The sequence below is a fragment of the Pelodiscus sinensis genome, chromosome 33 (assembly GCF_049634645.1).
Source record: "Pelodiscus sinensis isolate JC-2024 chromosome 33, ASM4963464v1, whole genome shotgun sequence".
NCBI lineage: Eukaryota > Metazoa > Chordata > Testudines > Trionychidae > Pelodiscus > Pelodiscus sinensis.
The window spans coordinates 10,358,808-10,376,121 of NC_134743.1; the positions used below are offsets into that span (position 1 = coordinate 10,358,808).

Below are 17,314 nucleotides of genomic sequence, written 5' to 3' on the forward strand. Positions count from 1 at the left end.
GTAGCTGAACCCAGCGTCCCCCCCCCCCCCCCCCCGCCAGCTCTCGGTTCCAGCGGCGGCTCCCTTGGAACAGACCAGTGGATGATGAAGCGCGTTTACCAACGAAAGCTGCTCCGCAGCCAGCAATCACACAGGCGCCAAACGCCTCCATGGTCCACTGAGATCCCCAAGGGTGGGCATAGGCCCACAGCCCCCAGAGAGCATCAGGGGCTAGCAGGGACTGGGCCACTGGGCCCTCGCTCCGCAAGGAAGCCGTGTTCTCTGGGATTTGCCGAGATAGTGACATGGAAACAGGTCTTGGGTATAAGCTCAGGTGTGATTGTGCTCTAGGTACATGGGGTGCCCCCCAGGGTGAGGCCGATGCAGTGATGCCCCTGCCCTGGGTAGACAAGGGCTGTGTCGACCCTACACGTGCAGGACTGTGCCGCTGGAGTGTTGTAATACAGACCCTGCAGCAATGGAAGGGGCTTTGCTGTCACCGTAGTTAATCCCCCCTCCAAGCGATGCTATCCAGGTCAATGGGAGAATGTTTCTGTTCACCTTCTGCTGGCTACACCAGGACATAGGTCGGCCTCACCACGTCCCCAGCGCTCTGGATTTTTCACACACACCGATGCAATATAGCTGGGTTGACCGAAGTTTTAGGTGGGCATAGACCCACAGCCTTCAGCTGGAGTCAGGGTGTCCTCACGGCCATCAGCCTGGCTTTAACGGCATCGGCTGGTCCTCGCCCCCTCAGCCAAACCCGGGCACCTGATCCTCGTCCCCTCAGCCAAACCTGGGTGCCTGTCCCGAGTCCACCAGCCCTCCGTGGGTCGTTTCTACTGAGTCCCTGCAAACCTGCTTCAGGAACTGCCCCTCCTGCCCCATGTGTCCCAGAGCCAGCTGTTCCAAGAGGAGTTTGTTTGCTCAGCATGTTCCCAGAACACGGATTTCACAATCCAGTGATATAAATAAGGCCACAGCGCTGGGCACGAGGGTCACTTCCCCTCTGTGGTCTCCATTGCACACGCCCATTGGGGCAGTGCCAGGGGGTGCAGAGGGAGGGGTCTCAGCAATGAGAGGCCTGTCACACACCCTGCCCCCTTGGGTGCCTGCCCCATCTCCCCCACCTCCCAGCCTGTGACCGTCACACCGAGCTCAGCCTGCCTCTCTCGCTAGGGCCATCGCCTGCACTAGTGCCTGGCTACGCTGCCCCGCAACCTCTGCTGTGGGGCATGGGGTTTCCTGGGCACTGCCTGCTCCCAGCTGGACGCCCCCGTGGCAGGAGTTCAGCTGCCTGCTCTGGAGCTGGGTACACAAGGATCCCCATCCTGCTGGCCTGGCTGTGGGGTGAGTGGCCTTTTCCCTTTGCTCTGGCTTTGAGTAGCCCCGTGGGCAACCTGCTCTCCTCCATCCCCACCCATCAGGCACAGCATAGCTGTGTCCTGGGAGCCGGGACTCCTGGGTGCATTGCTGCTGGGGCCAGGAGAGTGGGGGCGATGGTTTGGGGAGGGTCTTACCAGGGTTTATCTAGCTGCATGTACGATTTTACAGCACAATAAGTTTAGCTTTTGTTTAACGTCTGTCAGTGACTCCTGGAGGTGTTTCCCAGCCACCCTGGGCTGGTTTCTTTGGGAACACGGGGCATCGGGCCGGGAGGACACATCATACAATCCCTGTCACACGCTTACCAAGCGCCATCTTCACGCGCGCGAGGCTGTTCTCCCCTCCCCCGTTAGGAGGCTGGTCCCGACCCCCCTTCTCATTTCCAGCCTAACGTGATTCCTGGCTAGTTTATCCCCAGTAGCTCTTGTGCCAACACTGTCCTTTGGCTTCACTGGTTCCTCTCCCTCCCCGGGGTTCCCTGATGGGGTCCTACAGAGCAGTCAGCTCCCCGCTCAGCCTGCTCTGTGCCAGCCAAACCCGCCCTGCTGTGCTTGGTGCTGTGCACCACAAGGCCAGGGAGAGCTTTTGCCCTGCTGTGCTCACAACCAGCCATGACACGTGCTGTCCCCAGACACAGCCCTTCTCCGGCTCTGGCCATCACTGGGGGACAAGGACACGTTACCATCCCAAATCGCAGCTCCCTCTCAGCCCCCACTGGCATTTCCAGAGGGCTGGCCAGCCGCTCTGTGGGCCCACACAGACCCGCCGGCCCCGTCGCTGGGGCTGAAAGCAGAGCTCGTCGCTGAGAACGTTTGCAGATGACACAACCGGGGAGTGTAAATACGGAACGGGACAGGTCACGGATTCAGCGCAAGCTGGGCACTTTGTAAACTGGTGCAAGCAAACAATCTGTGTTTTAACAGAGATACGAGCAACTGTGCACAGCTAGGAACCAAGCCCACGGGGCTGACGAGCGGCCCGCAGCCCCCTTGGCCTAGGAGTCTCTGGCTCTGAACCTTTCCCTCGGCCCCTGTGCGGGGTGCGCGGGCTGGGCAGGGTCTGCGGAGCCCAGAGACTCTCGCAAGGCTGCAGAAAAGAGGCAGCACAGTGAGAGTGGGGCCCGCGGATGTAGCCAGGAATAGTGGGGGGATGGGCCAGGCTTGGTGAGGGGCGTGGGTCATGGGGTGCTGAGGAGAGCGGGTGAGGGTTGGTGAGGGGGCATATGTCAGTGAATGGGGGCGAGGCAGTGGGGCAGGAGGGCCCGGGCCAGTCAGGAGGTGGGGTGAGGAGAGGTGAGGGGAGGGGTTCAGTGAGGAGGGTGGGGAAAGGGTTCGTGGGGGGTGAGCCAGGATCAGTGAGGCGTGTGTAGCGAGGGTTAGTGAGAGGTGTGAGGTAAAGGTCAGCGACGTGGAGGGGGAGCCAGGGTCAGTGGGGGTGGCCGAGGGTTGGTGAGGGGCCAGGGTCCCACTGTGATATAGCAACAGGCCCAGCTGGACAGGGCCCTGCAGAGGGAGCGAACCCAACAGCAGAGACGGGGTTGCCAGGGGCTGGAGGATCAGGGCCGTGCTGTGTGGGAGCAGGAGACAGGCAGAGACCCCGCAAGGGGGAGCAAGTGGGCAGCAGGGCGGGCTGAGCTGTCCCAGAAACATCCCCCCACACGCTGCCTTGAGACCCGCCGTGCAGGGAGCTGTGACTGCCCCGGCCTTGGGGGCGTCCAGCAGCCCCTGAGCCAGGCAGATGACTGCAACTGGCTCTGCAGAGGTTTGCCTGGTCCTGTCCTGGGGAAGGGCCTGTGTTAGCCGTGTACGGCCTGGACAAAGGCAGCCCCACCTCACAGCAGGCCGGAACTCAGAGGAGGAAGGGTTTTTCTTTTCTCGATTTTTTTCCTTTTCCATTGACTCTTGGCTACAGGGGCTGAGCACCCACTGACTGGTGAGTACTCGGCTGGGGCAGTCACCAGGCATTCATCAGCGTGGGCAGTCACCAGCATTCACCTTCCAAACCAGGCTCTGTTGGGGGGGAGATGTGAGGCTAGTGCAAAAAGAGAAAAGAGGCGGGAGGCTGCTGAGATAATTGGTATGGAGAGAGCAGGTGAGTGAGGGGAAGGGACACAGGAGATAAGTGAGTGTTACTGAGATCAGCTCTCCACTGTGCCCCCTCCCAACAGAGGTGGGAAAGCATCAAGGGAAGCCATAACCCAGTGGATGAAATATCACCTCAGCACACCCCCTTCTGGGGTGAGCAACCACAGCACCGAATTTCAGCATCCCAGAGAAGAGAGTGTGACTGCTGAAGGTGTGTTGGTTTGTATAGAACCGCAGAGACGCAGGACTGGAAGGGACCTTGGGAGAGCATCTCGTCCAGTTCTCTGCACACATGGCAGGACTAGGTATTATCGAAACCTTTCCTGACAAGCGTTTCTCTAACCCACTCTAAAAAGTCTTCAGTGAGGGAGATTCCTCAACCACGCTAGCTCCCTAGGCAATTTATTCCTGTGTTGAATTGAATTTCATCCTGTTTACTTCAGACCGTTACTCCCGTTAGCCCAGATCATTTTGACTTTTAATCTTGTCCTCCAAAGCACAAAGCACTGCAACATGTACATTCAGAGTCAATCATTCAGTATGTTTCCCATGCAGGTATCAGCTAGAGTGTGACGATTGCTTTAGCATGTTTTAAAATCTTTCAGCTGCTTAGTGCACCCTTAAACTTGCTAACAAATTCTCACCCCTTGCCAGGTTGTTCCAGGCAGAGAGAAATCTGTTGTGTTTGTGTTGGCTTTTTGTGTGTGCTCTTCTTTACATGTCAGATGTGGATAAAAGCACAACCCTAGATAGCCCCGCCCATGTTACTGATTGGAAAGCTGTCCAGTAGCCAGGCAGGAGCGCTGCAGCTCACAGACGCCGACATGTGGACAGCAGCTGGGGAGGGGGTGCTGTGTGGTGAGGGGACAAGGTGATCTGGAAGCCCCTTTGCCATAGTCTACAGTGTTCAGGTTCGGCCTTCGGGATGCAGGAGCAGCTGTGAGGTCCCTCAAGAGGGAGGATAGCTGGTAACAGGGCAGTAGCCCAATCCCAGAGTGTTCTCGGGGCCCCGTAGGCAAGGCCCTGCTGGTGTAGCCTCTCTAGGTAAATTGGGGCAAGAAATCTCCTGGAGTTACTAGTGTCCCTCCGCTTCCCCAGCCTGCTTCTCTGTGTAGCGGATAGTGAGGGGTGGGCTGCTTCCTGTCCCCCCAAGATAACTTAGGGTGGGGTAGGGTCCCATTTTGCAATACCCCGCCCCTAGTGCCATTACAGTATGTCAGTGTAGCCCAGGGGTGTCCAGCTTAAACCTGAGAAGGAGCCAGAATGTACCAGCGCCCATTGCCAAAGAGCTACAGTTCTATGTCACCAGCCCTGATCAGCTCCCCAAACAGCTCTCACCACATCCCGCCCACTGGCAGCCCCACCGGTCAGCGCCTCCTTCTCCTTTTCCTCCTGCCCACTGGGATCCGCTCTCGCTCAGTGGGAGACACTGGAGGGGAGAAGCGTGGGTGTGACAGGCTCAGTCGGAAGTGGCAGGATCCTGGGGGGAAAGGGCCTAGGGCAGAGCTGGGGTTGAACAGCGAGCACCCTCCGGCTCAGTGGAAAGTTGGCACCTGTAGCTCCAGCCCTGGATTTGGTACCTATGCAAGGAGCCTCATATTAACTTCTGAAAAGCCGCATGTGGCTCTGGAGGTTTAACTTTTTTATCTTATTTGGCATCTTTGTGTCTGGTCCCTTTCCTTTGGAGAGCAATTCTTTTCCAAAGTTGGACTGGTTGATTTAGTTGGGTCGGTCCTGCTCTGGGCAGGGGGTTAGACTCGATGACTCCTGAGGTCTTGTCCAGCCCTAGGATTCTAGGATTCTGAATTGTCTTCCCATCAGGAGCTGTGCTGGACTGTTTTCAGCAGCTGCTATGGGTGTGGCTCTGTAACTGAGAAGAGCAAGGAATGGATCTTCCTGCTATCGGGTTTTCTTGGCTCCCTATACAGCTCCTTCAGCCTCTCCATTTGCTTGGGGTAATGTGGGGAGCTTGGGATAACAGTTTGTTCAGAATGACAAATGCTGCTGCAGTGAACTGTGGTCCATTGTCTGTCACTGGTTGCTCTGGAATACCAAGTGAGCAAAAATGCACTTCAGTGTCTTGATAACACCGCAATGTGCCTTTCAATTACATTGTCTCTATACACCCGGAAAAATAATCCATGGTGACCAGGTAATGAAGGACTCTGAATTTCCCTAAATCTGCAGCTAGTCTCTTCAAGGTCTCTCTGGTGGGAACGTTTGTGCGCTATATAGTTCAGTATTGTCTCTTATGTTGAGTTGTACTGGATCCCCTTTCAAAAGCCCAGGGTCCTAAGAACATAAGAATGGCCATACTAGAGCAGAGCAATGCTCCTTCTAGCCCTGTATCCATTCTGTTTTCCATTGGAGTCAATGCCAGGTGCTTCAGAGGGAATGAACAGATCAGGCAATCATCAAGTGATCCATCCCCTGTTATCCACTCCCAGCTTCTGGCAAAAAGAGTCTAGGGACACTTCAGAGCATGGTGTTACATCCCTTCCCATCCTAGCTCATAGACCCGTCCTCTATGAATTTCTCTAGTTCTTTTTTGAACCCTGTTATAGTTTTGGTCTTTACAATATCACCTAGTAAGGAGTTCCATAGGCTAAGACTAGAGCTTTGCATTGAGAGTGAATGTGATCAAAGAACCACAGACAACCAGCGACCTTCTGAGCTGCAGTGTGGCAGCCAAGATGGGCCTGGTGAGAAAGGCAGAAGAACTTGCTGGAAGATTTTTTGATATAACACTTATTTCTGTGGTGAACTCGCACAGGCAGGTCAGATAAGTCCAGGGCTAGTTACAGCTGTTTTAGGTGACTTCTGCTCTGGGAGGGACTGGAGGGCTACATCTAGGCTGCAGCACTTTTCCGGGATACCGGCGTATCCCGGAAATCAATGCCATGTCCAAGGAGCGTCTGCTTTTTCAGAAAAAAATTCAAAAAAGCAGACGTGCTCTTTTGCCATCCCTGTAAACCTCGTTTTACGCGGAAGAGGGATGTGTCAAAAGAGGACTTTTTTTCCAAAATATGGCACCATGTAGACATGCCAAATTTTGGAAAAGCCTCTTTTAACAGTAAAGCGGAAAAAGATACACAATTTGCGTACTGCAAATGGTGTTTCTTTTTCCGATTTATCTTTGCAGTGTAGACCTAGCAAAGTGTAGATTTTAAGTCCCATCTGAAATGCCAGAGACATCAGCTCTGGAGTCAATTTTATAGAGAATTGTCTTGCCATTAGCATTCAGTTTCATTCTCCAGACATGCTCTCTGTGATCACAGGTGACGGATCCCACAAACAATGGCTCTTGGTTGTTTGCGATGAGTCAGATCCCTACCTGCTCTGGTGCTGTACACAGCTGCAAAATGCCCATAATTCATGTAAATATTATACCATGTGCCTCTGGCTGGACAGGCTGAATTTTTCCCTTCTGCATATAGGCTGGGATTTGTCCCTCTTAATCTGAGTGGTCTCTCTCCTGGTCTCAGGGGGGGTCTTACCCCAATACGTTCTAACACACAAGTGTCTGTTTATGGCTTCTGTCATGGTCATGAGGGATGACCAGCAGCCTGGGAACTAAGGAGTTAACTATGTCCCTATACCTAGCCAGGTAGCATTCAGCCAATAGAAATGCAGGTAGGGATTTCAAACTGAGACAAAGGGATTTTGGGGGTTTCCCTCCTTTGTCTCTGGGCCGGTTTGCTCTAGAATACTGAGGGAGACAGAAGACATGTCTCTCTCCAAGAAAAAGACTCTTCAGAATGTGTCAGAAGGGTAAAGTTTAGATAAATCTGGGTATGTCTACGCTACAGCACTATTTCGAATTCACTTATTTCGAATTAGTTAATTCGAATTATGCTCATTCAAAATAACACATCTAGACAAAAAAACTAATTCGAAATAGAATTTTTCTAAATAGCACGTCCACACTGAGTGGACCCTGAATTGAAGGTAAGGCTGGCCGGAACCAGTGCCAGCAGGGCATCAGGGTCGGACTTAGTGTATGGGGCTGTTGCCTCAGGCTAGCCGAGGTCTGTGATTAAAGGGACCTGACTCCCATCCTGGACAGACAGTTCTCAGGTTTCTCCGCTTGCTGGTCCACCTCGCTAAGTGCTCTGCTTGCCCTCACTCGGGACACCACGGCACGCTGCAACATGGAACCAGACCTGCCCCCGGGGACTCTGCTGCGTCTCGTGGACACGTTGCTGGCAGCCTGGCTGCACTGTCTGCAGGCTGCCATCCGGGAGGACCATCGAGGGGATGTCAGGATCCAGGGGGCCCTGCGGAAGCGCTTCCACCCTGAGGAGCGCTAACAGTCTCCCCGGTCTGCCCCACCGGGGGCTTGTGCCCCACTCCTCCCTCTCATCCTTCCACTTACCCTTCCCTAGCCCCCCCTTCCTGATGTCAAATAAAAGACACGTATTTTCAAAAATAACAACTCCCTTTATTTAACACAACTGGGGAGGGGAAATGAAACTCTGGGGAGACGGAGGCGGGAGAGGGCAGGAAGAGGGTGGGAGAGGGGAGGGGGAAAACTGGGAGGAGGGAGCTGGAAGGGGGAAGAAGGGGAAGGAGAAGCTCAGGGCTCAGGGGTGGGGGTCTCGCCGGGCCAACCGCCTCCCAGCATGGCGGGGGAGGAGGCCTCGGCGTCCCCGGGGAGATGGGGAGGAGGGTGCAGAGGTTGAGGGGGGGGGGTGGACATTGAGGATGAGGGTGTGGAGGTTGAGGAGGAAGAGGTGGGAGGGGGGCAGGAGTGGGAGGAGGAACCGTAGCGGGGGGGGGCAGCAGGTGCAGGACCGGCGCGGAGCAGCATGCTCTGCAGCAGGGCCTGCAGGTTAGCGTTTATGGCTCGGTCCTCAGCCAGCTGCTCCCGGCGGAGCTGCAGGTCTTCCCGCGTCCAGGCCTCAATGGTGTGGTGCAGGGCTCTCAGGACCCCCAGGTGCTGGTCCCAGTACTCCTGCCAGGTGTGGGAGCGCCCTGCACAAGCAGCTGGTGCAGCTGTAGAGAAAGAAGAGAAGTGGTCAGTTCTCCCTGGGGACGCAGTGGACGATGCCCAGCCCGCCCCTGCGACAGGAGGGCACCCGTGCCCTGCACTGTCAGAACCGATGTGCTTGCACAGAGGCCGTGGTCAGGATGTCTGGCTCTCCCTGGGATTGGGAGCTGCCCCAAGACTGCACCCAGGCCCCTGTGCCGTGTATAGTGTGGCCGGGGCGGGGGGGGGGGGGAGATGTCCCCTGACTCTGTGTAGAAGGGGCCTGTGAAGGGAGAGCATCCTGCAGGGTCCCGCCCCGGGGTCGGGAACGTGTCAGGTCTCTTCACACACGCATGTGCCTATTGGGCCACGGCCCCTGGGTGGCAGGGCATGTGCTCGCATGTGCACAGGTGGCTGCGTGATCTGTGGGAGGCATGGCCCACGCGCGCGGTCCCTGGTCTCCCTCCCGCCTCCCCCCCCGGGCAGGGGACAGTGCTGGCACTTACCTGGTATGGCCTCCCTGGACGACCCTGCCGACTCCAGTGCCGGGACAGCTGGTGGTGGCCCCTCTGCTTTGCCCAGGTCGGGGCCCTCTGGCCCCAGGTCGCTGTCTCCCAGGCTGGCACAGACCGCCCCGCCCCCCAGGAGTCGGTCGAGGGCGGGGAAGTAGGGGCAGGTGGCAGCCCCTGCGGCGCCGCCCCTGGTGGCCCTGGCGTACGCCTGCCGCAGCTGTTTGACCTTCACGTGCACCTGCTCCGGGGTGCGCCTGTGGCCTTTCCTGGCCATGGCGGCCGCTATGCGCCTGTAGACGGCCGCGTTCCTCCGCCTAGAGCGGAGATCATGGAGGTTGGGGGGCTGCCCCCAAACCTCAATGAGGTCCATGACCTCCACACTAGTCCAGCAGGGTGCGCGCTGTCTAAGGCCCCTGGCTGGCTCCTGGGCAGGGGAGAGCTGGCTGCTCCAGGCTGCCATTGTGTGGCCACTGGCTGAGGGTCTGCAGCTGCTGGCAGGCCTGGCTCTCGCACGTGCCCAGTGGCAAGTCTACCCCTGTAAGGGCCCCAGGGCTGGGGAGGGGAGAGGAGTTTTCCTGGTTTGGCCCTTTAAGGCGCTCCAGGGCAGTGGTGGATTCTCCGCATGTCGATGGGTCTAGTGCAGGCCCAGAGGCCTCGCTGGGATACGCTAGGGCAAAATCCAGGGCCGGGACCGGACAGGAACCCGTGAGAGGCAGCGGGGCGGGTGGGAGGCTCTAACTCTTGCTCCTGGGCCAGGAAGTCCAGTGCTGGGTGACACCAAGGCCACGTCTGCACGGCAGGCATTTTGCACAAGAACAAGTGTTCCTGAGCAGCAGCTTGTGGCGCGTCTACACTCTATGTGTGTTCTTGCGCAAGTAAATTTGCAGTAAAGCATCAGAGAACAGGGCTTCTTGCACAAGAGTTATTCCTCTCCCCACGATGACTAAGCCCCCTTTGTGCAAGAGCTGTTGTGCAAGAAGGCAGCGTGGACGGGCACCAGGGGCTTCTTCAGCAAGACACTTTTCTGGCTAAAATAGCCAGCAGAGCTTTCTTGTGCAAGAGAGCATTCACACTGCCATGGACGCTCTTGTGCAAAAGCCCATGGCAGGGTGGAGGCACTCTTGCACGAGACCTTTTGCGCAAGAACTCCGGCGTGAAACAGTTCTCGTGCAAGAAGCCTGCAGTGTAGGGCAGGGAGCAGCCTATGGGGATACTGGAGCCGCTGGCTGCAGGGTGCCCAGTGAGGGAGGGGGAGGGACCCCTAGGAATGGCTCCAACTTCCCAATGGCCAGAGGCAGGACATTTGCCTGGCAGGGTGAGGTGGGGGGGCAGTGACCTCACAGGGGCTTTGGGCAGCCCTCAGCACATAAGGCTGTTGGGATTTTGTGGTTCCCAGAGAGTCAGGAGCTGGGCAGAATCAAGGGTCTTCAATTCAATTCAATACTTTATTCAATGTGCACAAAGGGAAGGCCCCTGGCACTAAAATCAGCCAGAGCCCCTCGAGCCGAGAGCCCCTCCCCTTGCTGTTCTATAGCACATGGTTACAGGTTACATAACACAAACTTCTAAACCAATCCGATTCAACCTTTCCGTATATGGCTTTGTTTGTCACATGCTTGTGCTTCTCCACTCCACATGTTGAGTTCACCCCCCTCCCCTTGGCCTTTTCCAGGCTGTTGCTAGGGTGGAGCCACAGCATGCGTCTTTCTGCACAGCTCCTTTCCAAAGCACGTTCTGTTTAAAATGAACACATGCAAACCCTTCAAGGCAAAGGGCAGGTGGGGAGGTGATGACCTCACAGAGGGACCCACATCTCAGGCTGATAAAAGCGGGGGGCGGGCCCAGGGGACTTTGGAGACCCCCGGTTGCTTTCGCTCTGGTGCGTCTCCTCCTCACGGTTCCTTCGCGTTCTGTGAGTTCCACATCCCGACACCTTTGTGCAGAAGGTAAGAGCCCCCAGGGGTTGGATCCCGCCCGGGGCCGGCTGGGTTCCAGGCAGGCCCAGCCCTCGGTCAAGGGCCAGAAGGTGATTCCTCACCTGGGCTGCGTCCTTAGCGCCACTGGGGCTTTCTCCTGGTTGGTTTCCCTTTTCCTCCATCCCCCCACATTTCTGCTCTGTTCTTGCCTCCTCTGTGACCTTCCCTTGCTGCCTCCCCCAGCTTGGGACCCAACAGACTAGCTGAAGGACGGGGGGTGGTTTGCAGGAGCCGTGGGGCGGGGGATGCAGCCCCCATTGTGGGGACTGGGGAGGTGGGGCTGGAACAAGTCTATGCCGGTGTCTTTGGGGAGAACGCTCCACCCCCCACACCTTAGATTCTCCCCTGATTGGCCAAGAAGGGGCTGTTGATGGGCAGGAGACTCGTGGAATGAGGAGTAACGGTAGTTTGAACTAGGAAGCCTAGTTCGAACTACCTAGTTCGTGCCCCGTGTAGCCGCGCTGCACGGGGTTCGAACGAGCGGGGTTTTAAAAATGGCGGCTCCCCGCTTATGCAAATGAAGCCCGGGAAATTCAAATCCCGGGCTTCATTTGCAAGTGCGGTATGCCTACATTACCCTCCTAGTTCGAACTAGCGGGGTAGTGTAGACATACCCTCAGGTCCTTGCAGTGCCTGTGCAAGACCGAACCGAGAAGCAAGGGGCCATTTGGGGGCTGGGGGCAGTCGCTCTGGGGAGCTGGAACCCCTGGATTTCGCTCTGCAGGCTGCGCCCCAAGCTCCCCTTTGCTCCCCTCATTTGCAGCATGGCCAAACGTTTTCGGCTGTGGTTCAAGAAAGCCCTGAAGATGGCCCCAGGGCCGGTGGGGAGCAGCTCCTCCGTCCCCGCGGGCGGGGAAGCTGGATCCCACCAGCTCGGGGCGACTCGCCCACCGGCCAGGCCCCCCCGGACCTGGCTCCAGAGGCGGCTGGGCAGGCGGGACCCAGCCCAGCGGGGGAGCCGGGTAGGGTGGCTCCGGGGCCTCCTCTGTGGAGAGAAACACCTGCCCCGGGAGCCCAGCCCCCATTACCACCAGGGGGCATCGCCCTGCCCGGCCCCCGGGGACCTGCCAGTCTCCGGGAGCCCCCAGCCCGTCGCTCCCCGCACCAGCCCCTGCAGCTGTGGGTCCAGGTCCGTCAGCAGCAGCGCCTGGGCCTCCAGCTGCAGCCGGGCCACCTCCTGCAGCCGCTCAGACCCAGGTGAGGGGCCGTGAACACGCTGGGCCCAGGGGCTCACCCAGTACCCGGGGGGGGGGGGCAGCCCCAGTGTCTGCCCCACAGCCAGGGCAATGGATGGGGGCGGGGGCTGCTGCTTGGCTATCTTCTTCCTGGTGGGGGCTCTGCTGAGGGCGTTGGCAGATGTGAGGGTGGAAGGGGGATGGGTCCCTGCGAGGGGCGTGTGGGGCCCAACCTGCCCTGGGTCCCTGACATGGGGGCGCGTGACCCCTGCTGGCCGCTGGAGTCACCCTGGTCCCTTCCCTCCCGCACAGAGCCCCCCTGCGCCTCGGCGGAGCTCTGCCAGGAGCGGATGGACTCCCGGGTGGAGGAAGGGGCCATTTATGACATCGAAGAGCAGCTCCACACCCGGGACACGGTAGGAACCTTCTCCACACGGGGGGGACCCGAGATTGTCCGGCCCCTTCCCAGCACGTCCCCCCCTCCGGGAGGGGCTTGTCCCTGGGCATCCCCCTGGGGCCCCTTCTCCTGCATGACCTGGACCCCCCAAGCTGGGGGCTCTTGTCATGCACCAGCTGGGCCCCCACAAGCCTGAGGCAGCAGTTGGGGGGGGAGTGTGGGTGCTTGGACAACCAGCAGCTCCCACCTCCACTCCTGGGAGACCTGAGCCCTGCAGCTGTCCGTGGGGGGCAGGCAGGCCCCAGGCTCACAGACTCTCTCTGGGGTGCAGAGCCCAGCCGCCCTGCAGCGATTCCTCTTGGCCATCCCCCTCGCCTGCCTCGCCGCCCTCCAAAGGGGCGAGGACACCCTGGCGCCGCGCTGCTGCAAGGACACCATGATGGCCAGGATCGTTGTAAGCGAGTCGCGGCAGCCGGGAGGAGGGAAGGGGATACGTGGGGTGGACAGGGGTCTGCCTGGGCCATGGCGGCGGGTGGGGGTGCTGGAAACGGGATGGGTGGAGCCAGGAGGGCTGGAGGTGGACATGGGGAGGGTGGGTGGGGATGCTGGAGGAGGGAGGGACACAGAAATGGGGCAGGTGTGGGGTGCCGGACAGGAAGGGGGATTCGGGACAGGGAGGGGTCTCCCCGGGCCATGGGGGGCTGGAAGGGAGCCGAGCGGGCTGCTGGGGATGCGCCTGGGGAGCAGGGATGAGGAGGTTCAGAGGCTGGTCACCAGGGCAGTGAGGGGCAGGAGACGGCCTGGGGACAAGGATTGAGCTGGTCCCGGTTTGGGAGGGGGGTGCTGGGAGGGGCCCTGTGCCGGGCAGGGGGGCTACAGGGCAGCGGGAGGCAGTGGGGTTGGATCCTGCTGGGTGGGGGCGCTGGCCGTGTGAGCGTCTCTTGGGGGCCCCAGCCTCACACGCCCCTTTGTCTCCTTGGGTCTCCCAGGAGATCATGGAGGACTCGCCCCCCCCGCTGGTCTTGGCCGACTGCCTCAACGCCGCCTGCAGCCTCAGGTACCGACCCCCCGCCCCCGCCGACTCCCCCCAGAGCAGATCCCCTGGCCAGGGAGCGGGAAAGTCTCTGTCTCCTGCTGCTGAATTAACAGTCTCTGCCCCTCTCTCCTGCCAGCACCTTGCAGCCTCCCCTGCGGGCCCAGCTCCTGAGCCCCCTGCTGACGGCGGCCGTAGGACAGACTGTGTCTGGGGACTGGCAGCAGGAGCCCATCCACACTCAGGTACGTCCCTCCGGGCCCTGCTCCCGGGCTGGGCTGGAGCTCCAGAGAGGAGGGGGGGGGGGGCAGAGGGAGGGAAGAAGCTGCAGGTTTGGATCCTTCCCTCCCGTTGCTCTCCCGGGGGGCCCGTCCCTTCCATGCCCAGCCTGGGCTCCTCCCTGCTCTGCGAGGCGGCTCAGACCCTGCTCTAGGCTGGACCCCGGAGCCAGCGGGTGGCCTGGAACCCCAACCCCCCTCTGACCCAGGGCTCCCCCTTGTCTTGCAGCAGTTCATCCGGGCCCTTCCCTACGACCTCCAGGCCCTACTGGCGAGCCTCCTCGCCGAGTCCCCAGACACCGCCCGGCTGCAGCTCATAATGGAGGTGAGCCCCGTGGGGGGGACGGGGCCATTGTCCCTGCTTCCTCGGGGGGGGGCCGAGAGAGGAGCAGTGTCAGTGGCTGGGGGGGGCACAGTCCGAGAGGAGCCCCAGGCTCTGCCCAGAACCGGCACCTCCCTACGGGTCCTGACCTGCCTCTTTCCCCCCCAGCACCTGAGCCCGTGGCTGGAGTCCCGCCTGCCCCAGGAGCGAGCCAGGGCCCTTGGCAGCACCACGGCCCTGCTGGGAGTCGCCACCACCCTCCCGGGGTTTGACGTAAGTGACCTCGGAGCCGGGGGGTCTGGGGCTGCAGGGCGCGGGGCTGGGAGCGTCCCCGGGAGGCAGAGGCAGGGCCGGGAATGGGCCGGGAATGGGCCGCGTTCCCCTTTCCCCGGGGAGGGGCGACCCTGGGCCCTTCAGGGGGGCTCTTGAGGGACTGGGCCTGGGGACTGGGGAGTGGCCGTCAGTGGATCCCCTTGTTCCACCCCCGGAGTGACCCTTCAGTCGGGGCCATTGCTCTGGGTTGTCTCCTCGCAAGGCCGGCCCCGCCCCGCCCCGGGAGGTGTCTCTGTCCGTCCCCCGAGCTCAGACCCGCCTCGGCGGCCGTTTGCATGGGACGTGCAGCCCCAGGATGCTGAGGGACCCCCCCTCTTCTCTCCCCTCAGAACTCCGCCGACTGGCCGAGGATGGGTCACCACGTGGCCCAGCTGGGCCTTTTTATTTCGGACCCATCCGAAGACGTCAGCCGGCTGGCCCGGGAGGGGGTGCACAGCCTGTATCAACTCCTCCTGCACCACAGGGGTAAGGAACCCAGCCGGGACCTGGGCCCCAGGGACACCCTGAGGGTGCCGGCGGCGGGGGGAGGGGACCCAGCCCTTTTCCCCCAGACTGGCCCAAGGGGGGATGCGTCCCTCTGTCTTCCCCTTCTGCCCCCTGTGCCCCTCCATTTGCCCAGGGATGCCTGCAGGGACCCGTGGGAGGGGAAGGGCTCAGACCTGCCAGCAGAATGACCCTGTTGTGTCTCTTGCAGGCCTCAACATCCACCAGGCAGAGGACCTGTGGTGCAGACACTACTACAAAGAAAGATGGCTCACAGCAACAGCGTGAGGGTGGGAGAGGTAAGGACGCGCTGCCAGGGCAGGGCAGGGCTCGGGGGTGGGGCTGGCTGGGGCCCTCGTGGGGGTAGGAGGGTCTTGGGGGCAGGAGGAAGCTGTGACCTGGGGCAGGGGTTGGGGTGCCGGGTGAGGAGAGCGTCTGGGTGCAGGGTCTGGAAGGGAGTTTGGGGGAGGAGGAAGCTGTTTTAGCCCCAGGAGTTGGGGCCGGGCTCTGGGCCGTCAGCTGAAACCTCCTGTGCTCTTGATTTCAGGTCTTTGGGCAGCTCTTCACACCAGAGCAGGAGAATGCCTTTCTGGAGACTGCTCTGCTCGCTGCCCGCTCCCCCCTGCGGCGCCCCAGCCAGGCCGGGCTGGTCCTGGCCCACGCCCTGCATGGGCAGGCCCATCAGCTCCTGGAATACATGGTGAGCAGCCGGAGCAGATCAGGAGAGTGGGGCAGGGCCAGGGTCTCCTTCCCATCCCCTCAGGGAGTCCCCCGCCCCTTTCCTCAGGCTGCCCCCACCCCACGTCCCTGCTGGCAGAATCCCTCCTGCCCCTGCGAGCGTCCCTGGGGGTGGGGGAGGCTCTGAACACAGAAACTGTCCTAGGAGGCGGGAGGGGGCCGAGGTGTCAGGAGCTCTGGGGGGGGGGGGGGTCAGGAGCTCACCCTGCGGGCCTGACGGGGGGTGACCAGAGAGCAGGGGGGAGGAGGGTGGAAATGCTGGGGGGCCAGTTCCCCTGAGTCCCCAGGGATGAATGTGACGGATTCTGCTTCCCTTGCAGGAAGACACCCAGTGAGAGCAGCAAGAGCTGAGGAGCCAGCAGCTGCGTCCCCCTCCCCCCAACCCTCCCAATTGTATTGAATTGTATTTACATTCTCATTAAACAATGTTTCAAAAAACATTTGGATCAGGCTTGGTCAATAATTTGTAATGGGGGGGCCATTTTGGCAACTGATCAAGGGCCACATTTCTACCGAGGGCTTTGGGGTCTGGGACGGGGTGGTTGGGTGCAGAAGGGAGCTTAGGGGTGGAGCCTGGGTGCAGGGGGGGGGTATGATCTGGGGCGGTGGATAGGGGTGCAGGGTCCAGGAGGGGGTATGGGCGCAGGAGAGGACTCTGGCCTGGGGGAGGGGCTCTAGAGGGGTGCAGGGTCAGGGAGGGAGCTGTGACCTGGGTGAAGGGGGAGCAGAAGGTTTGGGGGAGGGGGTGCGGGTGCCAGAGAGGAGTCTGGCTTGGGGGAGGGGTGTCGGGGGGGTGCAGGGTCAGGGAGGGAGGTGTGACCTGGGTGAAGGGGGAGCAGAGGGTTTGGGGGAGGGGGTGCGGGTGCCAGAGAGGAGTCTGGCCTGGGGGAGGGGTGTCGGGGGGTGCAGGGTCAGGGAGGGAGCTGTGATCTGAGGGAATGGGGGACGCAGGTTCAGGTGGTCGCCTGGGACAGGCAGTCGGGGAGGGGACGTGGGCGCCAGGGGCAGGCTCTGGCTGCGGAGGTGCCTACCTAGGCAGCTGCGTATGGGGGAGCCCGACTGTCACCTGAGGGGATGGGGGAGCTCAATTTTCAACTGTGGGGAATGGAGGAAATACTGTGGAGTGGAGGGAGCGAGATGGGGGGGGCTGAATTGTTCCCGGAGAGGAGATCTCCCTGGCTTGGGGGGGGGGGGCGTTTCCAGCAAAGCCCTCACATAAGAGGGGGACAGACGGGGGGAGGGAGAGGACGGGGATGGGCAGGGCAGGTGGAAATGGGGTGGGGCAGGAGAAGGGAAGGGGGAGGAGATGGAGGAGAGCAGGGGATAGGAGTGGGGGCGGGGATGAGGAGCAGGACAGAGGCAGGGCAGTGGTGGTGATGGCTGAGCGATGAGAACAGCTCGCAGGGAGCTTAAAGCCAGCAGATGCTTTTCGGCAGAGTTGCCATTTGCCCTGGCGGCTTTGAAAGAATAGCTGTGCCAGCGGGGGTGGGGGCTTTTGCCACACACCCAAGCCAAGCCAGCTGTGGCGGCAAAGCCTTGTGATGTAACCTAAGCCCTTGGCAAGGTCGGGATCAACCTGCTCTGACAATTTCTCGGACCGGCGGGTTGAGAAACAAGGATCGTGCAGGGAGATGGGGATGACTAGG

General features: G+C 60.4%; 1 protein-coding gene and 1 long non-coding RNA gene across 2 annotated transcripts in view; both read left to right on the top strand.

The window, feature by feature from the left end:
- The first annotated feature begins 390 nt into the window (after positions 1 to 390).
- Positions 391 to 17,314, top strand: part of LOC142823382 (maestro heat-like repeat-containing protein family member 7) — a 1,101,711-nt gene continuing 1,084,787 nt past the window's right edge. The window contains exon 1 of the mRNA XM_075914356.1: positions 391 to 1,332. Within this exon, the coding sequence (XP_075770471.1) occupies positions 1,218 to 1,332 (115 nt within the window). The 5' untranslated portion in view covers positions 391 to 1,217. The remainder of the gene's footprint in view (positions 1,333 to 17,314) is intronic.
- LOC142823360 (uncharacterized) lies at positions 14,287 to 15,201 on the top strand. The gene is made up of 3 exons (XR_012898589.1): positions 14,287 to 14,387; positions 14,777 to 14,912; positions 15,142 to 15,201. It is a non-coding gene; the product is annotated as an uncharacterized LOC142823360 (long non-coding RNA).